The 24,537-nt window shown below is 39.9% G+C and overlaps 3 protein-coding genes across 4 annotated transcripts; 2 read left to right on the top strand and 1 right to left on the bottom strand.

The window, feature by feature from the left end:
• The first annotated feature begins 828 nt into the window (after positions 1–828).
• Positions 829–7,804, top strand: LOC116424571 (uncharacterized). Its single transcript, XM_031971139.2, has 18 exons — positions 829–998; positions 1,204–1,355; positions 1,675–1,836; positions 2,033–2,116; positions 2,593–2,801; positions 3,041–4,171; positions 4,253–4,345; positions 4,692–4,833; positions 5,160–5,262; positions 5,324–5,411; positions 5,504–5,680; positions 5,826–5,923; positions 6,002–6,060; positions 6,311–6,362; positions 6,579–6,646; positions 6,716–6,852; positions 6,951–7,118; positions 7,497–7,804. Exons 1-18 carry the CDS (start codon positions 979–981, stop codon positions 7,674–7,676), a joined length of 3,123 nt encoding a protein of 1,040 aa, XP_031826999.2. The 5' UTR covers positions 829–978; the 3' UTR covers positions 7,677–7,804.
• Positions 7,805–17,660: 9,856 nt separating this feature from the next.
• LOC116423939 (uncharacterized) lies at positions 17,661–22,593 on the top strand. Of its 2 annotated transcripts, none has more exons than XM_076368120.1 (4): positions 17,661–17,887; positions 19,192–20,124; positions 20,965–21,151; positions 21,637–22,593. In XM_076368120.1, exons 1-4 carry the CDS (start codon positions 17,879–17,881, stop codon positions 21,774–21,776), a joined length of 1,269 nt encoding a protein of 422 aa, XP_076224235.1. In that variant the 5' UTR covers positions 17,661–17,878; the 3' UTR covers positions 21,777–22,593. The 2 variants fall into 2 exon arrangements, with proteins under 2 accessions (XP_076224235.1, XP_076224234.1); XM_076368119.1 differs by having other exon boundaries at positions 20,788–21,151.
• A 119-nt stretch (positions 22,594–22,712) lies between these two features.
• Positions 22,713–24,290, bottom strand: LOC116424162 (uncharacterized). Its single transcript, XM_076367540.1, has 4 exons — positions 23,732–24,290; positions 23,322–23,647; positions 23,006–23,205; positions 22,713–22,918 (listed from the first exon to the last, which is right to left on the bottom strand). The coding sequence occupies exons 1-4, from the start codon at positions 23,803–23,805 to the stop codon at positions 22,817–22,819; spliced, it is 702 nt and encodes a 233-aa protein (XP_076223655.1). The 5' UTR covers positions 23,806–24,290; the 3' UTR covers positions 22,713–22,816.
• Between the last annotated feature and the right edge of the window lie 247 nt (positions 24,291–24,537).

The following is a 24,537-nucleotide window of genomic DNA, read 5'->3' as shown; positions in this document are numbered from 1 at the left end:
GAAATTTAGAAGATAGTAAAATAAATTATAATAATAGAGCTTAACCGTTAATATATTTCATAATTGCAATGATTAACCTGTTATGAATATATTTAGATTATTTTTATAATAAAATGTATATTATACATACTTTTTCGTTTATATTAAATGTATCATTAATAAATTCAGTTTAAACGAATTTTCTTTAACTACCCCAATAACAATATTACATTATTATACTGCAATTTAAATATTCTTATGCTCGATAATGTAATTGCAGGTATGTACTATTCAATTTAAACAACTACAATGTACATAAATAATAATTTAAACGTTACTTCTTAAAACCACAAACGTATTTTAATTACAAAAATGTAACAGCTCAATCATTTATACATATAAACACACCTGACCAAGGTGTATTTCTCTATAAATCCTTAAAATAAAAAAATCGATATCCTTAATCGTGCTCCAGATGTTCCATAAGAAAGAGAAGTTCACATTCGCTTTAAGGAATAATATTTCAACTAATAAATAAATGATTAATCACGTCTGAAACTCTTCTCTCTCTTGAATGAAAATATTTCAACATCGTCGAATCTATGATTGTTTATACATGAAAACAGAATGTTTTGCCAAAGCCGACTTGATAATACGCGCGTACGCTATCATTCCATTGAAGCCTAGTTAATGAACATAATCACTTCTATCAAAGCGGAAGGAAATAGAATTTCAATAACGAATGGACGTAAATAGAGATACCGGAATAAATTATCCGTAAGATTCCAAGGGCAGAGGATGCACTTTTTCTGTCTAACTCGACGCGCTTGCACTATCAGGGTAGATTGTTAAGACTATCACTCCTTCCCACCCCTTTTCCGTGAATATAAAACAGACACAGAAAATTTTCTCGGCGCATTTCGCAAAACGGAGGACTGGCTGTCCCTTCGGCGAGCCAGCTTTGTTTTCGCGAATATTGGCCTACGTTAAATTACAAAAATGATTCGGATTCTGATCTTGTAAGTAAACAACTCAGTTAGTCATTTTTTAGTTAAGATTCGAAACGATTAATTGGACAGATTTAATGATAATAGACCGCTATACGTTGTTAGAACTCGTTTTTCTCGCAATTCTACTTTCTTCGTGTTACTGGTTTCTGCGCTTCGGTGTTTAATTAATTATAGAATAACTATTTCATGTAATTTCGTAATGTTTTCCTTGCAGAGTGTCTATAGGCACTGTTATAAGCGCCTCACCTTATTTCGTGAATTATCCGTTTGGATTGGACAGTTTGTTCGGCGTAAAGCGCGAAGCTTCCGTTGGAAATAAAGAAAAGGAACGATCGGTATGCGAGACCGAGGAGTGCAAGCTGATCGGTAAGTGACATTAGATCTAGGAATAAATCATTCTCCTATTTCCTTATGATTTTAATACGTTCGGATCATTTAATGGCCATCTGTTATGTTACCGTAATATTCATATCTTTTTAAGGGAAAAGGGAAAAGTTGCATTTGCATAATTTTCGTTTCATTGAAAAGGAAGTTTCCAGTTTTCAGTTCAGAACAATTTTTCTTAAGTAATCATCTACTGATCGACGAAATACAATCAGAATGTAGAATACTATACTTCTCTTTTAAAAGATCGTTCATTTTTTGAGCATCACGAATGAAAACAATAATTTTCTCCTTCAAACAGCTAAAGTAATTAAGGAAAGTATGGATGAGTCCTTGGATCCCTGTGATGATTTTTACGATTACGCGTGCGGGAAGTGGACCAAGAATAATCCGCTTTCTGAGAACATGACTTCTTCGAATTTGTGGGACATGGTGGAAAAAAAAATTGAGAGCCAAGTTAAAGGTTTGTATTGTTCTTCTAATGAAATATTAGTTTCCGATTGCTTGGGTTCAGCTCTGTTCGATAATATATTAGTAACGTTTAAATCCTTGTTACTGCTACTGTAATTACTATTATTACTAGACAGTTAGCTGCACGAACAGTTTATCTTAATTTAAATATCCCTCAGTGGGAATTATATAGTATTAAAACTTTTCAGCGATTATTCGAGAACCTATTCAACCGGACGACATGTTTGCTGTGAAACTGGCCAAAAAATGGTACATAAGTTGCATGGACGAAGGTATTTGCAAAGATTTGATCAATTCATTCAATGGTAGTAATTATTTAAACGATATTCAGTACTTTCTGTAATTTCTTAGTATCATTTTTATTCTTCGACGCGATTTAACTTCATCTTCGTTTTATTGCCTAGAACTACGAGAATTTTTAGATTTCATAATTCCCTAGATGTTCTAAATATTATATAACAGAAAACAATTCATGTAATTTAAGGTAATTATTTAACGCATTAGGCGTCACGAAAATCGTGGCCGTTTTTCTTTTGTAGCAAAGAAAAGCAGGGACAATTATTAATTATTTGACGTTGTAATCCTTGCAGTGCACTATTATCAACGTCGTTACGTTATTAAACATCTTCATTCGACATCGGTTATCTTGCATGTTACGATTGTTTTCAAGTAACTCAGAAGCGTCAGTAATCGGTGACTGACATGGAGCTTAACGTGTTAAACAATAATGTAATTGTTTGTCTTATAGAGGCGCAAAAAATTCAATCGCTTCTACCACTAGTATCTACTTTATGGAGGCACGGAGGTTGGCCATTGATAATGGAGGATGGGGAATGGGATGATCGAATATACAACTGGCAAACGGTTGACGACCATTATGCCCGTTTATACGGGGTAAATGCCTTCCATGATTTAATCTATGGCCAAGTATCATACGAGGACAACGGAACGATAATTGTATGATCATAATCCATGTTAATTATTTCTTTCCTTTATACATCGCTATAAATTCATTATCTAATATCAATTTCAATTCAACCTTCGCACTAAATTCACTCGAAATTTGATAAGAAACTTACATTATTCAATATCATACCGTTCAACCTTTCCTTTTCACCGAAAATTCCGACAAATCGAACACTTATTATTAAAAACACCTCGTTTGTCCTTATACTCATTATATCCCATTGTTCCAGCTGGACACGCCTCACCTGTCATACCAGATGTACAAAATTATGTCTGACGAAGAACCTGAAGAAGATGGGTACGACGCCAGCGACGAGAACAACGAGAGCGGGGAGGGTAGCCAGGAGAAAGGCAGCAAGGAACGTAAGAACTCTAATGAAGATGAAGAAGAAGACGAGGGGATCGAGGAAGACAAAGAAGACGAAGAAGAAGAGAACGACGCGGAAGAACTGCGAAACAGAAGAGTGTCCAGAAGAAAGAGCCACAAGAGCCTGGGCCATAAGAAGAGAACCAGCAGCAAACACAGCGTAAGCAGGAGGCACAAGCACGAAAAGAAGACTAGGAGAAGAACGAAGAGGGACCTGATCCAGGATATAGTGTTCAGCAAGGTACGGAGCCTCAAGAGAAACGCGAAGCACGTGGCTCACGGGAAATCGAAGAGGACAAGTGGAAGATCATCGAGACATGGACACCTAACTGTTGGCCGTCGCCACAGGACCTCTGCTGGGAAGAACGATGTGAAACCTAAAGGCAACGACAAGGACGCAAGCGTTAAACCGGAGGACAGTAAGAAGCACGTTGGACACAGCAGTGGAAAGAGGAACAAGGAGGAAGATAAGAAAGGAAAGAGGATTAACAAGCATCAACAAAACGGTAAGAGAAGGAATAAGAGGGATAGAGGTCTGCAGAAGCATGTAGATGGAAGCAAGACGATCAACGGCCATCATGGACACAAGCAGCGAAGGATCAGTCACCACAGAGTTCATCACGTCGCGAGGAAGATGGAAGATGAGGATGCCGAAGACAGCAGCGATAACGAGGTTAATACCGAGGATGATTCTAGCGCAGAGAATGGAGAAGACGAGGGCGGTGAAAATGAAACTGGCGAAACTGGCGGTGAAGATGAGGGTAGCGATGATGGAGATGAGAATGGCGATGAAGACGATGAGGATAACGATGAGGATGACGAGGATAGCGATGAGGATGACGAACCCAGCAAAGAGGAACAGATTGAGACGTACAAAAGTTATATATTGAGCGTGGCGACTGTACTTTCGAAGATTAGAGGGATAGATATTCCACGAGAGAAGATCAAGAAAGGTGTGGATGATCTAGTACAATTCTCGATTAAATTGGCGAAGGTAAGTTAATCGATTAACTCCAGGTTTAGAAATGTTTGTAGCTTCGACGATTGGATGGAATCGAATTTGATTTCTTCCCAGATCTCGAGGACTCCGTTTGAGATGGAGAACGGGACGCTTAATGAATTCCAGGAACATTTCGATGCTTTGGATTCTACCACGCCAAATAGCAAGGTGAGATGTTCTCGTCGCTTACGGATTATTTTACAAAATGGCGGGCCGCGGCGCGGCCGTCGGGAGCTCGTTTCTAGGTTATCTCGGAAACGAGATTTCAGATGGAAAAATGTCGTTCTACATTCTTCGCTCACTTTTCATGTAGCTTTTCGCAGTTGTAGTTATTATTTTACTTCCCAGTAGTTAAAAATTTGATGTTAAGTAGAGTCTCTCACGATTGTCTTTTCCATAATTTATAAAGATTCGCGTGAACCTTTGGTTTTGCGTATAGAATGTACGCTACGAATGTTTTTGCTTTTTTCGCTTTGAAACCGATACTTATACAAAGAAACGAATTAACATTTAGGTAAATTGGAGGAAAAAGGTGCTGAAACTATTTTCGGAAGCAGGAGTGGAGATCGAGGGAGATGTGGACGTCGTATTAACGTGCCCAGATTATTTCGACAAGCTGCACGCTTTGCTCGATGAAACGCCGGCTGAAGTACTCGGTGAAAAGTTTAATCATTTTTCTGCTCTTTATTATCCCTTTGCACTACGTAAGTTTTTCACTAGATGTACTCGACAGGAATGAGACGTAAACGACATTCTGTGAAACTGATTTGACGAGAAAGCGCACGTAAATTGGGGAACGAAACGATTTATTTCAATGTTTCGCGTACAAAGTTTAATATCGAATATCAAACTTTACGATTTTACTGTATCAAATCAATTCGCGACTAAGAGGCGCCTCTAGAGTGCAAAGGGTTATTTCACTTGATTACTTTACTATTTCTCGGAAACATCGTCAGCTAACGTCGTTATCTATTCGCTGCAGTGAATTACGTCCATTGGATCTTCATCGATCTCATATCGCCCATGATCTCGCAAGATGTGCGTGATTTATCTGGCAATCGGTTTGGTGCAGACCTCGAGGAAAGGTAATTTCTTGTAAAATTATATAATTTCATTTTAAACTATTCGCGCTTCGCGTTCTTATAGAGAAGACCTGTGCATGGAAGTGGAATTGTCCGAAGTAATAGCGTACCAATATGCCAAGAAACATTTCTCGGAAAAGTTAGAGAAAACGGTAATCGTTAATATATGAATATTTGTTAGAATCATAGTTTTATCGCCGATATGTCTTCGAACATTATTTTATATCGTTTGCTGTCACTGCAGGCCCGAGACATGATCGACGATATACAAAAGGAAGTTGAATATCAGATCAAGGAGTCAACATGGATGGACGAAGACACGAAGCACTTCATTTTGGACAAACTGGTGCATATGGAAAATATGATTGGCTATCCAGAATGGTTCCGCAATACTACCGCCGTTAAACGTTACTTCCAAGGGGTAATTCGTTTTCATTAACGATTCACGTTAAACGTTTAACACAACGTTATGTTCTTTATAGAAATTGGTTTTTGTAAGACAGTGGATCACTTATGTAAAATAGTATTGTAAAATAGTATTGTACCTTTATTTGTTTATGATACAGCTTACGATTGGCCCAAGCTTTTATGAAAACGTACAGAACTACATGAGACACCGCAAATTGAAGGAGTTGCGTAAATTAGAAGATTCGGATTTGCCAGAGTAAGATCTCAGTTAGTAACGTTGGCGATAAAGTTTGTTCTATATGTTGTGTGTTCTACAGTTGTGTGCTTTTTACAGGGTATCTGTAGATCCTCTGATGCTAAACGCGTTCTTCATGCCAACAGATAATTCCATAGGTAATTAAAAGAAACAGACATCATCGAATTCTTGTATGACACAGTCAATCAGAATTTACGCAAAATATCTAAAACCGTCATCTATTTTAATTCTAGTCCAACTCTCGAAGTGTTTGTAGACTTTTATAAAGACTGTATGCACTGAATAATTTATAGAAATGAAATTCAGTAGAAAAGTATTTTCATTCAATAATTAATAACGAAGCATTATATTTTTGTTAACGATAGTAATCTTCTTCCTTTGCTACAGCAATCAGCGCAGCTGATCTCCAAAATCCTTTCTTCGCGCTGAATAGGCCATGGTAAATAATTCATAAATTAATTACACTATTTATATATATATAATGCAATAATTATATTAGAATGAAATATAATGAAATAGTATTTATCGATTCCTCTCGGGTTCGAACGGCTTTCTCTATTTAAACGAACATACCGTCGATATAAGGCTAAGATGTTAATTAAATCTCATCAGTTAAATGAACTAAAATATTAAGACGTTAATGTTTTCAATTTAGGAATGTGAACTTTGGTATTATTGGAGTTGTTATGGCTCACGAAGTGAATCATGGCTTCGATGATGAAGGTAAAATAAATTCCTGACGCACACGTCGCCGGTAATATTCGCGAGAAACAATTGTTCCATTGTTTGCAGGTCATTTGTACGATATGTCCGGTACACCTATGGAATGGTTGTCCGCCATGGCGTCGGCTTACGATAAGAGGGCAGAGTGTTTCGTCCACCAATTCAACAAGTACAGCCTCGTTAAAGGGGATAATTTCACAGTTAAGGTAAACGATTCGCGGCGATAATCCGGTGAAAGTGGAACTCATTAAATATTATGAAATCGATGTAGCATTATTAATATTTTGTGTCTCGATAATTGCAGGATTATGGTAATCGAACGGCGGGCGAAAATATTGCCGACACGATGGGTCTGCAGGCTGTGTTCAGAGCTTACCAGCGACGATTAAGAGAATGCGATAAACCAGATCCAGCGTTACCAGGATTAGAGAAATACGACAACAATCAAACCTTCTTCTTAGCTTTCGCAAACGTGAGTCTTCTTACTGTTTCGAATTGGAACGTTGCGTGTTTAGGAATTGCTACAGAAACGGCAACTCGTCGGATAGTAAAGAATTATTTTAATATTCTAATAGAATCTAATAGAATATATAATTACTCTAGTATCTCTAGTATTTGAATCCGTGAATTTATTGAAATCCAACTCGAACTTTGTAAACTCTGTATTTCCAGCATTTGAATTCGTGAATTTATTAAAGTTTACAAATTTCGAATTGGAGTAAGTAATCTGAAGCTATATAATTATCGGAAGTATTTAGAAATGTAAATTGAAATAGGATTTCGTTTCTAATGGGAAGTTGGATTTTTTGTTTGTTTAGAGGAATATAGTATATTTGACATTTATTTACAGCTGTGGTGCGAAGCCGAGAACCCAGAAGCCGTGAAGAGAGGCGCGAAGTATGACGTGCACAGTACAGGTCGTCTCCGGGTGATCGGTTCCGTGTCGAATTCCGACGACTTCGCCAAATCCTTCAACTGTCCAGTTGGTAGCGCAATGAATCCCAAGAACAAATGCAACATATGGACATAATTCGAACGATTTCGTATTAATTCCATTCGTTTCACACGTACAACCGTCAAAATATACTTCCAATGAATATTTAAATATACGTAAACGCGAATTATTTTACTACTTAATAAAATCTGTGCTCTAAATTCCTTTCTCTCTCGTCATCTTCTCCTCCGTGCAAACAATTCATGCAATAACATATTCTCTATCAATACAGAAGTTTATTAAAAACATTCAATCTCCTTAAAATCCTATAAACTAATTCTTCCCATCAATGTAACCCCTTTTCCCACGATATTTTTCACAATTATAAAACCACCTCAACGTTAATAATTCATCGGAAAACAAAGAATTCGCTGCTCATTCTATTCACCGAATTTGCTTCAAACGAGAATGTAGATACTAGAACAGAAATATTTCATTCGTATTGAAGAAAAGTAGATAACACTTAGATTTGTCAAATTTAGTTTCAAATTTTCATCAGGATATCCATAGATCCCAGCATAGGGCAAGAGGTTAACACGCAGCGGTGCAAATCGGATCTATTCCGTATTCGACGCCGCCATGAATCAACCTTCCCCCAATGTCAAGCTCATCAATCAAGCGAGCAGGACTCGGCCTTACTTTTTTTCCAGTCTAGAGTGTACCCCTTCTTTTTATCGCGCGAAACCGCCTTGAACTCTTCATCGCGAGAACCGCGTACGATCGGCAACGTCGGCCTCAAGGTAGCGATCGACGGTTCGCCGCTGATGGCGCAAATGATTTGCAAACCATCGCGCGGGTAAAAGTGAGAATCCCCTTGTCTAGGCGTGCTCTGTCTTTTTTAATACCCCGACGTTGCTGGTCACCGGTATCATTTCACCGCTCGCAGACGGAGGATGTCTCTCTCGTTGCTCAACGCGGGATTATAGAAATTAACCTTTTGCACTCGAAACGTTACTTCAGCGGATGCATCGGCTAGAATCGTTTCATTTCTTCATCGTTAAATGCGCTATCGGCGGCTGTTTGCAATACCGATTTCACGGCGCGCCAACAGCCACGACGCACAGTGTCGCGAATCGCGGAGAGCGAACGATTATTCTACCGAGTTCCGTGTTTCTTTTCGTGACACGGAAGCTGGAGCGTACACCAATGCATTGGCATCTCGTTGATTCGTCTCGTTTCGCATGGGAAAGTGACGAATGAAATGAAGTAATTAACTGACATCAAATTTCGAGCGTGAAAGTTCAACGCCACTGCAATGTCAAAGTTGCAAGATATGTTTCAATACGATTATTAAGACTATTAAATACATTGTTCGTTTGCGTTCATTGCGTTAAGGTTGGCATTGGAATTCAGTTGAATTAGACCTAAGTCGTCAACAGCAACGAACTTACCCCTTGGAAATAATATTCCTCCGCTTCTTTTCGCAGAAGTGAACGAAGCTTTACTTAAACAGATCGTTTCTTATTATCCTATCTCATCAATAGCATTAGCACTCTTATTATAACCACGCTGCTCCTCCGATAAACCAAAAAACCCGAGCGAAGACAATTCACTCCCAGAATCTTCATCGAAAGCTGTCAACCGTTTGTTCTAACAATTCAATAATCCCAGACAATCGCCACTTATCATTTAAATTGTACTCTTAAATAATGACGTCTGCACCTGTAATTACAAATCCTAACAATAGAATGTCACACAACAAAGAATTCGCGAACCGTCCCGAGAACAATCGTCGCGATCGTCGTCGCGCGAAAATCCGAATCCCGTCCGTCGGGCCGCGTAAACGGCGGAACGAGCGCGTAGCCGTTGCTCGCCGGCAATAAGTCATCCGCGTTATATCAAAAGCGTAAGCGCCTAACCGCGCATTGCATCGTTAACGGCGCGGATGTTGCAATTCGGCGAGACAGTTGTAGATCGATGTAGGGACAGTAAATTAGATCGGGCAAAAGAACATTACCTAACTGTAGCACGAGCGCTCATCTTCAGGCCACCAACACTTTCACAGATCAAACAGAGAGGGAAAGAGAGACAGACGGAGAAAGAGAGAGACAGAGAGACAGAGAGAGAGAGAGAGGGAGGGAGAGAAAGATAGAAGTGGTGAAACTCCTCCGATTATGCCGCGCGGCCGCGTATCGAACGGGTATAACATCAGCAACGTCTTCGGCTCGGCCAGAGAAAGCACGCTCTGATTCATCGGAATAAATGGCCGCCGTTTAGAACGGATGCGCCCTATTATAATGTGCATACGTCCACCGATAAAACTATCTTGCGAATCGATCGGTCGCTGTATCGTGATAACGTGCCGCGGAATTGCTAAATTTGCAGCGGCCGAGGGACGCGCCGGCGCGCCGGTTTCGCGGTCTTGCGAGACTCCGCGTCGCCATTTTTACTTGCGTCGTATAAGGAGTAAACGGTATTCCCCTGGAGAACGTCCTAGACAGTGGTTTGATGGGATACGATCGAAATCTTCTCGCTGCGAGCGGCGGCAAGCTGGATTGTTTCCTGAATATTCGAGCTTCGAACGAAAGAACGAGCTTCGTTCTCGCGAAATCTCGTTTTAACGGTGTCGATACGGTAACGCGGGTTGTAGATCATGATACGGTGAATGCGTTGATATTAGATTGTTCGTTTTATTATTATTTATTATTATCTATCGTTGTTACTAGTTCCTAGTGTAAAGAATGAATCGATGTATCTTTTCTCTTTTCCTCTGATCTCTTCGTTTTCTCATTTTCCGAGTGATTCATTGATTCTCGAGAAGTAAGATGGCGGTTAATTGAAGAATTCGTAAGGAATGATCATTTACGGGATGATTTAGCAGTCTTCTGATGTCTTAGAGGATCAGCTTCAGATTTCGACGTCTGCAGAGAGACTCGCGGTGCGAATAATTAATTGCAGAGATAATAAAGACGTGAAATCGCTTGAAAATTGTTTCTCTCGCGAGCGAAGCGTTCGTCGCGGCCGGTCGAACGACGCGCTCGGGGGAAGGATGAAAATCGTAAAGCGTTTAAGAGATAGGAGCGACCGAGGGGAATTGCGTTCGGCGAAGGAAAGTAAGCGCGGCGATATAACGAGCATAATAAATTGCTCGTTTGAGGCGAGCCGAGATGACACGGTGAAACAATCGAACTGGATAAAACTGCGAAAGTTGCGCACGCACGTAAACCCGGAGCGATCGCTTTACGCAATCGGTTATCTCCGAAACTAATTTGCTATCTTTCCTCGTCGGACGCACCGCCGCGGAGATAACCATCGGAAAAACTATTAAGCAAGCCCCCACCGAGTTCATTTGGCCATCCGTAATTTCATTTACTCCCGCTCATTTGCTTTTCTCTTAAGCATGCACGATGACGTCTCTACACCGCGAGCACAATAAGCGTTTATCTCGCGGCGTGTCGCGCAACGCGTCCACGGAGTTGTTAATCCGAGCCTGTTTCATAATGTTTTTATATGAAATATGAAACGCGTGTAACCCGAAATACAAATTGTTACACGCGACCGCAAAAAACCCGGGGAACTACAACGAGAGGTTCGTATTTATTTTAAATTCGCGTCACCGGCTGCTTAGTTCGAACGAGCCTTTACGAGACAATTAGAAAAGAGAAGAGGTTGAAGATGAAAAGAAAGAAGAAAATGATGGATTTACAATGGGATTAGCATAATTTTAGTGTACGATTTCGAAAGTGGATTTATGCAACTGGAAAAGCAATGAGTGAACGGTCAATTAAGGGAAATGTTGATTTTTCAGAGGATTGTCGACCGATCACTTTTAGTCTTTTTTTTCGTTGGATTTAGCAATGATCGGAGGAACATCATTTTTGTTATCATTAAAGTTGCCGGGTACTCTTCCAATTTTTCTGATTCTTGTAAGAAGGTTATGTAACGATTAAATAGTAACGCTTTGATTGTGCATAGAATGATGTAATGACTTGTTGAAGTATTCAAACGTATACAAAATCGTTACTGTATTTATTCTTAATCCACACAATCGGTAAACATTATTAAGCCACCGAACGTTTCCCGGGGCAGTGAAAGTTTCTCTCATTCTATGCACCAAGTTAGCATAATACGATTATAAAAAAACACCAAAATTTGTCACTTTGTTCTCCTTAATTCGCTAATCAGTAATCTACTAACCAACAAACACTGGTGAAAATTTAAATATTGTCTAGTGGTCGGAATGATTCAGATCTGGTGAAAATCTGCTTCACTCCACGAAAATTTCAAAGAAATTGCATCAAGTCATTTTCAAATATTAAGAAATATGAAAACTTCCCTCTCCAGTCCTCTTAACACGTTCTCTACCAGCGTTCACTTCGATGAGGACCTCCTCAACGGTAATATTTTATTCGATCCAATAAATCTTCTAAACGAAATATCGAAAGATTGAAATTGGAACGAATCATTCAGATCTTATAAAAATTTCCTTCACTCCACGAAAATTTCAAAGAAATTCCCTTTCCCCGCGAAGATCTCCAGGAAACTCCGTTTTCGTTTCGTCAACCGGTCGAAATCATTCGGATCTGGTAAAAATCTGCTTCGCTCCACGAAAATATCCCTCTCTGTCCCCTTAATTCGCAGACCAACATTACCAAGTGCTCTAAAGCACTCAAAGACGACAAAAATTCCCTTTCCCCGCGAAGATCTCCAGGGAACTCCGTTTTCCGGCGGCGCGATGCGTCAACGTCGCCAGGGCGAGAGGAGTCGTCTTTATCAAAGTGTAAAGCAGATTCGCCCGCGGTCATTTATTAAATCTCTGCGCTCTCGCGGCGGTGTTGCGCGAATGCGATTTATGCAGTTCGGGTCCGTCGTGTCTCGTAACGCGCCCGCGGAACGTAGCCGGGCAGAATGAAAGCCCAGACACGCCGCGATACAATCGAAAACCGTATCTGAAAGCGATTAAGACGAATTTCAGTGTTCGAGCAAGCCATAAATCCCCGATCGCGGAAAAGAAGAGCGGGAAAAAACGAACGGGCAACGAAATAAAGGAGGGGGAGGGGGGAAAAAAAGGGAAATATAAAATAAATCTGCTCGGTGCCTCGTCCGCTATCTCACTCGTGTACGATGAGCTGCTGATACAATAAACCCGTGACGCAATCTTGCATAATGTATCCCTATCTTAACCAACATCCCACGTTGCCACCACCTGTATTCAGCACGAGTTCACTGATTGCACAAACTCTCTGCATCCAGGATGCGAGCGTGTGTACACGTTGGACAGTTGAATCCGTGTGTCTGCGTGCCCTACTAATTCCGTGACGCGACAGTTCTTCTTATTCTCCTTCGTCTTCGTCTTCTTCCGTTTTTTCCCCTCCATTTCGGGGGTAATTAAACAAATCAGGCTTAATTAGTCGGACAAAATTAATGAATTACCTGTCTCCCGACGCGCCCGAGGAAATTCGTCGTCGCACGCTTTCTATTGGACGACTTGTAGACATTAAAATATTTGACTGTTTGTTTGGATACGTCGCGAAGCGGTGTGAACTCGTTTTGAAAAATATCAGAGGAACCGAAGGGATCGATGTATTTTTTGAAGAGGTCTTTTTATCGGTGAATTGTTTGTAATCGATGAACGTTTCAATGGGACAATGTAGTAAAAGTTGCTCGGAAGGTGGAGAAATATATTTTTGTTTTCAGGATATTGTTGATATAGATAAACCGCTGTTTTTAGTAGATGTAAGTATGGCGGATAACGTATTATGTAATTCCATTTACATGGACCACCTTGCGTACACCTAGGCAAGCACTCGTACGTTTGAGAGCGCATTAAAGATGGACCGAGATAACTAACATGCTCGTTGAACGATACTCTTCTCGAATTTCTGTTATTTATGAAACTGTGGGCTAACATTATGTAATAGAATAAGTCGGCCGTTGATTACGACGCTGATGGGAATCCATTTTGGAGAACGTCGGATAAAGAGTAAATGCAGATATAATTTGACAATTTCCTGTTTACATTTTGCAACTGCATAATTATCTATCACTAAGATGGTATAATTCCGTTTGTAATCTCGAAAGAGTAATAATTCGATTAAACTAGTTGCCATCAAATATATTTCTTAAATTAATAGAAACACGAGTAAACTTAGTTTTCAACGATACTTAGGAATCTATTAAAATTGCAATAGTTTTCAACAATACTTACGAACTGATTAAAATTCAAACGTTCAACACTACAACTACGCACTCTTCAAAATAACGGGTCTCAGCTTCCTCGCGGAAATTTCGGTTATATTTTACTTACGAACTGTATTGATTGTAATAAAACATTAAATTATATTCAAGTTTCTGGTAATTTCTATACATTTTGATGTTTTACATTCTCGCTTTGTAATACCACCGTGTCCACGTGTAAAAATATTCACTTACAGAAATTACAAAAGCGTTAAACGTCCGGAATAATCTTCAACATGAATAGTTTCACTTGAATACTATAATCCACATACGAAGAAACCAAAAAAAAGGCTTGTTAAAATTTCCTTTCTCACTCCGTCCTCAACTGAAACGCTCGGTAGCTCTAGTTACGTAAGCAACTAAATAGAAAAAGAAAATACGATTATTCCCATACTTATTATCCGCCTAATAAACGGTTAACACGTGACTCGTTACATCTCTTCATCGAACGCTGTCACAGATGCAGCCGGCTCCATAATCCCATGCTAAAGTATATGATTAAAATGCATCGGATCGGCATCCGATCGGGATTCACGTATGTACATTTTAAGCAGCGATGGTCTATACCCTGACGTGAGCATTCGCTGAAAGGAGAGAAAAAAAGGAGCCATGGATGAGAAAGTCTCGCGAGCAGAAAGCACGCCGGTTGCCTTAACCGTACGGGACATAATAGGTTTAATTGCCATCTCTCCTTTTCCAGTCCTCCCCCCACGAATCGCCGACGGTCTTACTTTTTATAGAATCTTTCGGATCGTCCCGCGAAGTACGTAAACGGCGGACTTTTTGCCGCTGAATGTTAAGGGGGCGATATATCTTATTTCGTGAAAAATGGCGGACACTCGAACGCTCCGATGTCTCCATTAGCGACGATCGCGAACGCTTTTAAGGGATTATTCTGTTTCAGAGCGAGACACGTAGACGACAGACACATTTGGAAACTTATTTCGAATTGAATTTTTATTCCTTTTCTTACTTAGAACATTTTTTGGGTTACTCGAATCAGTTGAACAGTTGATTAGTCGAATTTTTGGATTACTCAGAGAAACTTTTTACTTGCCAAGTTACTAACTTAACGACTGCGATAATGGTTCGATGAAATTGATTTATTGTTAAGAAAGACTGTTTTTCGTAGTAAATATAAATAAATATTGTATTTTATTACTGTTACATAATAAAGTAAGAAGCTTTGTCGTGTTTCAACTTACTGGCAGTCAAACGAGTATACAACTTTAAAATAATAAAGATAGTAATTGCGCGTACTATATAGAAAGGCTTGAATTTTATTCGAACATCATTTGGCACGATTGAAATTACCATTAATTCTCGGATTGTTCGAAACTGACAATCCGCGGTATGTTTAAGAGGCGCGTGACACTCTTTCAGGAAAATTCGTTGTGTCATCCAGCTGTTTGTTAAACGTTTCATTACCCTTTACCCGGTGTATCGGACACGATTATTTCTTTTTACGAAATTAATTCCATTTGTCGGGAACGATTCGGTTTTCGCGTGACTCGTTTACGACCGACGGAAGGCAATCACGTTTAGATGTGCTGTCAGGCAAATCGAAAGAAATTGGTATTGTAAAGTGATAATACCTCGCCACTGATCTTAGCGTTATGTATGCCACGGGATCATCAAGTTGAAAGCATAAGCATATTACGCCACATGGAAATTGGACTGTATCAAATCCATGACATTCATGTCGAAGGCTACTTATCGGTTGCGAAATTAAATAGATGATCGAAGTGAGCGATGTATTTTGAGTAAGCGGCGTTTAACGCTCGCTAAATATACCAGTCATTTTGTTTCACAACCAATTAAAACACCGACACGCGAACAATTTGATATTAAATAAATAAGCATTGCCAAAGAGACGTTTTCCGTTTAGAAAATGTTCAGTTGACACCTTCATTGCCGCCGTTCATTCCTCAATGTTCGTTGTCCTGTTCGATTCGATTGATGCACTTAAAATACTTTCTTTGCGAACGAAACTGTTTCTTTGGTCTGTAACTGTTCTGTTCGATAAAGACGATGATGAGCGAATAAAATAATAGGAAAATGGATAAATAAATAAAATAATAGGTAACCGAATAAGTAAATAAAATAATAAATGTATAAAATACTAGGAAAATGAATAAGCAAATAAAAAGGAGATAAAAAGGAGACAATAAAATGCAATTACTGATGATCCTTTTACCGATGATTTTCTCCAATAAATAATATATTTGTATTGCTCTTTTAACTCTTTAAACTTACATATATAATTACAAAAGAGAATTGTGTCAGTTGACTACGAATCTGTATCTTGAAAAACGATTTAGGGGCCACTGCAACGTAATGAAATTCATTTTCCCTCAGAGGCTAAAGAACAATTCCTTTTTGTCACTCTCAGAAACTTCTATTAAAAATTATCATTCTATACGCTGCGTAAAAAGAGAATCCCTCACACTATGTGAGTACATATAAAACCTCTTGTTATCCGGACATCTCGAACGTCACAGGTGTACTTGAAACGCTCATTGTAACTCGAACTTGGTTTCGAAATCCGGATCAGAGCACTCAAGTGTCCGGATTTGGGCTTGTGTAACTGAATGTTCGGATTCGGATTTTCCTCGCCGATTATACTCGAATACAATATTTATCTTATCGTAATCCAGAATACAATTGCACGTTTAGTTAAAGGATTATAATTAAGAAACGTGAGAATTGCAACATTCATATTAATATTTAATATAAGATATTACATTCTCAAGACAACTCAATCATTCTCACGACTAAAAGAACAACTTTCATTCCTAATAGAAAAATAAAGTTAATTACGTTAATAATAAACAACCAATTATCACGACACCGAATTAATCCCAAAAACCCAAGGTTCGATCACCGATCCAAACCAAGTACGGTTCAAAATTCGAACCGAATATTTCGCGTTTCGATTCCAAGGTTATATAAACAGAAAAGCAGAATTGCAAAAAATTTTTCTTTCCGAAATGAAAATCATTTGACACAGCAAGTATTCCTCAGCAACGCATCGGTAACCTTCAATTTCTTACGCGAATATTCAAATTTGTTTCAGTCCAGAAACGACCGGACTGATCGACGCCTCGATCGCGGGCGATCCGAATCCACCCCCCAGCGTCCTATCCATCACCGCGCCCGATCAATCATCATCCGACTGCGTCCGCGTCGGATAACATTCCGTCCTCTAATCACGCGGTTATCCCGTAATTAGCAGGCCGGCCGCGAGCTGTTGCCCAATGTCTCTATTCGCCGGCGTACACGCCGAGGAGGAAGAGCCGGGGGATGCGTCGAACAATTTCGTGAAAGTCCGAATGCGAGAAGAAAACGCGAGCCGGTATTAATCAAGACGGTTAACGAAAACGAGTGGTCGAAGGTTCGCCATCCTTAGAAGGTCCGTAATCCTTGCCGGCGTCCTGTATCCTTGTTCGGTCCGCTCGAGATCGCCGGCCGATAAAGACAGAAGACAACAGGAGGGAGGGCGAGAGGCGCAGGCGTCGAGGTAGAAAGAAAGAAAGAGAGGGAATCGGCTACGACGCTCTCGAAGTTAATGATGCGCCGCATTGCGTTACAATATAGGATTCGTAACCCGTGAAATATGGAACGAACCCGTACGCTAGGTGGCTGGTTGCCTGGCGGTCCCACTCTTCTTCACCATTACCACCGTCACCGGCCGATTCAACACCACCGTGACACAGTTACACGTTGCCTCGGCCGGTAAATCCTGAGCCGCGCGCGTTGCACCAAACCGTGATCTAGAAACACGGATGAATCCCGGGGATATATAAAGCGGATTAGAAGCAAAGTTTGTCATTCCCTCGACACCGTGCCACGGTGGTAGAAGGTGTCCGCGAGCAGTCAAGGTAGCTACCTAAACCCGCAGGAGCGCAGTCCAACAGCCGATCGCCGAACGGCCAAGCTCGCGTGATCTACCCGGGACACCTCACCTTCTCAAGGATAAGAGCCGAGGGGGAACGAGACAACCGCGGGAACGGTCGAGGTTTCATTGTTCGACGGGGACACAGGGACGCCGGTTCGCCGACATGTCTAAGGTGAGGAAACGCCGCGCGCCACGGGCATCGCGTGGAAGCGAAATTATATCTGTCGCAACTGATAAGCATCGGAACAGAGGAAGAAGCTTGCGCCGGCGGGGGATTGTCTGCGCGGTTAGGGAACCACTCGTAACGACGTGTGTCGAAACGGAAACCCGAGATCGTGCCGGCTTCTTGGACGATAGCTCCTTGGATTTCGGATCTTGGGGTCGGCGCTGCGATTTTCTTGGCGGGGGGTATTGAAACTGATGAATTTTCTGTTAGACTCGGGAGCTTTGGTTTCTCGTGGGCCTGAGAATGTAGGTTTTATAAGCTTCTATTGGAATTGGTTCTCTTAGAGTTGATACCGGAGAGTTTTTAGCGAATTTGTGGATCGCGTGATGTGAAAAGCTGTTTGTTGTAGCTGGTAATGCTCGTATTTAGGGGTTAGTAAGCTTCAACGTTGGAGGAAATGTATTTCTATAGGTATCTTGTGAAGTCATTTGGAAAGCAGCGTTTTTAAAGAAAGTTAAATATGTAGTTTGAATAGGGTCGAAGCTATGTCTGGCCATTGCTCACTAGTTCTACTTGTGGAACGATGTCCGAACTTCGTGGATGTTCGCCCTCTCAGCAGTTTGTCTGTTTATCCATACATTTATTAAGCTTGTGATGCTAGCCTATTATAAACAATACGAAACAAGAAGTGTTGCGGACAATTAACAAACTACTACATTGGAAACAGAGCACATTACAACAACTTTAGCTCCGCTTATTACTAAACACTTCTGGAATACAAACTATCATTTCGTATCTTAAGGTGTAATACAAGCTTGATTTCCAGAATGTATCAAACATTTTAATTATAGAATCACCTAATACGTTTGTCCCTTATTTCCACTTAACACAATCACGATTGCTCGCGTAGAGAGCAAAGAATCTTACAAGTAGCCTTCACGATAATTCAAATACTCCACACTTCTAGTTCCACGAAAGTGAACCTACCAAATTCCAAAACCACCAACCCCTTGCCCTACGATTTATTTCTCAGCAATGATCGATGCAACTACTTCGTTACAAATAATCCATAGAAACTCAAAACAAGAACCAGGTACATTCTGTGCGAATGTATAAGGTATAGTAATTGATAACAGAAGAGTAACGTTTAATTCGAATTGACAAGAATTCGGTAACGTTAAGCTTGCTTTAAAATCTCGAGTCCGACACGCTATCGCAAAGCAAGGGGTTAAAGGAACGTTAAAAGAACTCTGCAGCATCCAGCATAACACTTTTGACACTCACGGAGGCGCAACTGCCGGAACTTACAGATCGTGTTAGCAGTATTCATCGTGGCCCTGAGCCTGGTGCGCTCGGAGCCTCCAGTGAACTCGTACTTGCCACCGGGCGGTGGCAACGGCGGAGGCGGCGGACCGCCTTCGAGCAGCTACGGTGCTCCCGGTTTCGACGGGCAGAACGGCAACGGGGGCGGCGGCAATGGCGGCGGCAACGGTCTGTCGAACAGCTACGGAGTGCCGACCGGCGGAGGCAACGGCTACAACGGCAACGGTAGGAACGGGAACGGCGGAAGGAACGGCAACGGTAGAGGAAACGGTTTCGGAGGCGGCTCGCCATCCAGCTCGTACGGTCCGCCATCGAACGGTGGTTCGGGGAACGGAAGGCCATCGAGCACTTACGGAGCACCTGGTGGAGGAAATGGGTTCGGCGGTGGGAACGGTGGATCGGGCAAAGGCCAGTTTAATGGCGGACCTTCGAGCAGCTACGGAGCCCCGGAAGGTGGGAACGGGAACGGGAATGGGAACGGGAACGGTGCACCTTCCGTTCTCTACGGACCACCCGGTAGGAACGGAAACGGAGGAGGAAATGGCGGCAACGGTGGCCGGCCATCGAGCAGCTACGGTCCGCCGGACAGGAACAATGGCAGGCCGTCGGGACTCTACGGGCTACCCGGCAGGAATGGAAACGGTGGTGGGAATGGTGGTAATGGTGGCAATGGTGGTAACGGAGGAAATGGCGGATACCCTTCGGGTGGAGGTAACGGAGGCAACGGCGGTTACCCGTCCGGAGGACCTAACGGAGGCAACGGCGGAGGTTATCCTTCTGGAGGACCGGGCGGCAACGGAAACGGTAACGGTGGTTATCCTTCTGGAGGACCCGGTGGAAACGGTGGCTATCCGTCTGGCGGACCCAATGGAAATGGCAATGGCGGCGGCTACGGGAGCAATGGAGACGAAGACAATAACGTGAGTGAATATTTAACGATACATTATCTGTTTCACTGTTTGGGATCTAGTTATTATTTGTTGCGAGGATTGGGGTAGTTAGACGGTAGTTTGGTGTATCGAAAAGTTTCTTGTTTTATAAATGTATTGTAAATATTCGATCATATGTAGTTTTTCCCTGGATACTTTATGTTCAAGTATTTTTCATACGGTTTTGAATGATTCTTTCAATGGTGAATTATATAGTTTGATTATTCGAGATTTGTAGAAAGAATATTGTAAAGAAGTGTCAAGGTTTTGCCCATCGAAGTATGTGATCGGTTCAAGAATTGTTCAGAAATTTGAGTTTAGAGAATGTCTAATAGTTTCGTAAATAAATAATGTCAGTCCTCTTGTTAAAAGGCAATGATCTATGAGGTAGAGTCTAAAACTGATAGCAGTTAAACGAGTATCACTCGGAGACCATAAATTTGCATGTTACAACTCATTACGAATTGTTCCATAATGAACACGTATGAGCGGGAATGGTGAAATCAGATAGTCGAAAGTCATCGCGTTCCCAATGCTTGAATGTACAATTGAAACTTGATTCGTCATTTTTGCCAACATGACGAATAGCTGGATATCGATAAAGATATCGTGTGTGCATATTATCAGTCGGGAAAACGGAGATTAATGATCTAGGAGCCGGCAAAGTACGAATTCTCTTATGAGGTGAAGGACGAGCAGTCCGGTGCTGATTACGGACACACGGAGACCCGAGATGGCGATCGCGCGCAAGGAGAATTCAACGTTCTGCTTCCTGACGGAAGGAAGCAGATCATTGAATACGAGGCCGATCAAGATGGCTTTAAACCACAGATTAGATACGAGGGCGAAGCAAACAACGGAGGATACGGTTCCGGGCCGAACGGCAACGGTGGAGGTGATTTCGGCGATAACGGCTACCCGAGTGGAGGTCCAAACGGAAACGGAAATGGTGGCAACGGTAACGGTTATCCGTCTGGAGGACCAAGTGGCAACGGCGGCGGATCTGACTCCAGTAACGGTAAAACAAAACATTTCGCTATCTAATCTAAACTTTACCTTCGAAATTCTTGGGTTCAACCTATCTTTTCTTGGGATTTGTACAGTTACTACCTAGTGGGAATTATTTTGTTCCTTAATAATGGATCTGTTGAGATTAATTTCTTAAGATCTCTGTCGAGCTTCTCGAGATGATTGATATTATTTCTTGATCATCATAATATTTAGATTCTTTTAACAAGAGTCCACAAAGTTTTGTGTATATTAGTGTTTGATTTATTTAATGATTAAGAAAGTAGTATAAAGAAATGTCTCTGGAAACGATTGTAAGAACTAGATTTGTAAGTAAAAATTTGGCTACAATAGAAAAATTGTCTAGTCTAAATATAATTTTGTAAGTAATTAGAGAAACAACAAAAGTCTAATAAGCTTGGTTTAATACTAATGAAATCAGAGCAACTTCTCCGCCAATAAATGTATTTTACTGATAATTGTTTGTTTGTAAAGGCGGGTATCCATCTGGGGGACCAAACGGTAACGGCAATGGCGGCTACAGAAACGGAAACGGTAACGGCGGTAACGGAAACGGCGGATATCCGTCAGGAAGTGGCGGCGATGCTGCTGCCAATGGAGGATATCAATATTAAATAATCAATTAGACGTAGTGATATATTTACATATATATCGCGTGTATTACAAAAAGGGAATGCATAGGGCAACATTCTTCATAACGTATAGAATAATCTTCGTTTGGAACAGTAGAAACGTGGCTGTCAATGATGATGGTAGGTGACAACTTGAGCAGCATCGAATTCTTGTACCGATGTGAAATGCTCTTGATTGTCGGGAACACTTCCGGTTCAGTAACTATGGCGGGGAAGAGACGTGAATATGGATATGCTTTCGAAAACCAACGCTTCGTTTGTTTCAAACGCGTTATGCATATTATATAGTATTATTATTATTATAGTATAAATGGAAAAATTATTTATACGACACACATGAACACCTCACAATCGATGTTTAGGAACGAACGATGTTTTTGGATATTATAAATGCATACGATGAAATGTATATATTTCCGTTGCGATGATAGAAAACGGTAACGTTCGAATGATTTATCGTTACTTAATTAATTTACGTAACATACACATGCAACACGTATAAAAATAAAAACCTGCATCGATTGGTTTAATTATATAAGAACGATTCTCGTATGCATTGAACAATTGCATTTTCCTTTTTGCATCTATGAAATATCTGCCAATTCATACCTACGATCAAATATATGCTAATTTGTAACGTTTGTTAAGGCATTGTATTTATTTACTATTTATCATACTTATGTATATTTTGATGATGTTTAAAATGTAGCTGTAGACACGAACGTCCGCATAAATAAATATTGCGGTAGGCCATAATGTGTTCAGTCTTTCACTCTTACACCTTTATAATATAAATTATTCTATACACCAATGAAATTATTTCCAGCAAATATATTTAATGAAATACTTTCAGTTCATTTAATACTATTAAAACAAGGACTATTGAATATATAATATTAATTGATAAAAGTTAAAAAAATGATTGGACTTTAATTTATTCTTAAATTGCATGCTTGTACAGTTACATGTAATATTTAAATAATATTTATATATATTATTTGATTAATAAAACTAGCTTAATGTCAAGTAACAGTTGAGTGCATTAAATCTGTTATGGCTTTCTGTCTAAGTGTATAAAGTTTCTTCACCCATTTGTCAAATCTTGCTTCTTGATCAAGCATTATCTAGGAAAAAAGTAAATATTGAAATAAGAAATGTTATAAATATGGAAGTATATTTGAATGTAGAATAATAAATAGTAGATGTATTACCGATGAATGGAAAATACTTTCTGACCCAGATGGAACATCAGCTACTGTTGGAACTTGTATAGTATCTGCAGCTATATCTATTACAATGTTTTTAAACTTTCTTTCCTTTGTAGACGATGAAAATTGTTTAGGTGTAAAATCTTCAGAATTTATTTCATCCAATACACCCTCTTTAAAACGTGGTTCAATTGGAAAGTCATCTACAAAAAACAATTTTATGTCGAGTTCAAATATTTTCTTTGCATCAGTTTCAAGTTTATAAATTGTATACAAATTCTAAATAATGATGATTACATCTAACAATTTCTAATTATACCTTTTATTACTACTATATTCTTAGGTTTCTCAGCCACAGTAGCTTTCACATTAGATTGTGAACTACTAGAACAGCTGCTTGATTTCTCTCTTGATATGGACCTTATTCTTCTCTTTGAACGATCTGAGGATCTTGATTTTGAACGATACCTATGTCTTTCTCTTCCTTTTGAACTACTGTTTCTGAAACTTTTATAGCTTTTTTGACTACGTTCTCTATCTCTACCTCTGCTTCTAGAGTGTGAACGATGTCTGCGTTTTGTTTTTGAATGTTTAGATGACCTTCTTCTATGCGGTGATGAATCACTGGAATCACTGCTAGATGATCTGAAAGATATATAGGTATATCATTCCAAATTATATGTCTGAAGATTTTAATTAATCATATCTATTTTTTAACATATTACTTACCTGGATCTTCGGCTACGTCTCTTACGATATCTACTGTTATGATCTGAATCTGATTCACTAGAATATCTTGCCATAACTGTTTCTCTTGTTTACTTTAAGTATAGGTTAATTAAAATAACATTAGTCATATTAATTTACCTATGCTTTGTTTTCAAGTCTCCGCAATACGAATGTGCAATTATACTTTGAATCGTTATTAAACCTATACCGTGTTTCTTAACGATTCATTACTATTAAAAACTGATTCATCAAAACAAAACCACATGATTTTTATACAAGTCAGGATAACCTGACAAAAGAGATTTCTAATAAGTATTATAAACAACCGTAGAAGATTTTTTAAGAATAATTTTTAATTTATGAAATCTTCCGAATTAATGTAACAAATTAATAAAACCTGACTGCATCTTTAAGTGCTATTTATTTAAACTCTATATTTATTATATTGTGACAACATAACATCAGGTGACATCTATGATAAAATATCCAAATTCATAACCATATCCATAGATTTAACATATATACCTACAAATGTTGCAATTACCAACAAAAGACAAGATATATTGAACATCCAGTAGACAACATCGGTAATATTTATTTACTAGTTTAAACATTTTACCGCAGATGGCGTCACTGTCACTCCGCATAAATTTCCACATCGGTAACATTTGTCTACCAGTTTGACCGTTTTGCCACGGATGGCGCCACCAGTCAAAACAGCAGATTTTCCTAAGCAAATAATTCTTGCCGCAATACGCATTATATGTTATGGACAGAACGGCAAGAATTATTTGTACTGGAAAGAT

This window comes from Nomia melanderi, chromosome 5 (genome assembly GCF_051020985.1).
Source record: "Nomia melanderi isolate GNS246 chromosome 5, iyNomMela1, whole genome shotgun sequence".
NCBI classification, from domain to species: domain Eukaryota; kingdom Metazoa; phylum Arthropoda; class Insecta; order Hymenoptera; family Halictidae; genus Nomia; species Nomia melanderi.
This window is presented reverse-complemented; position numbering and strand designations above follow the sequence as displayed.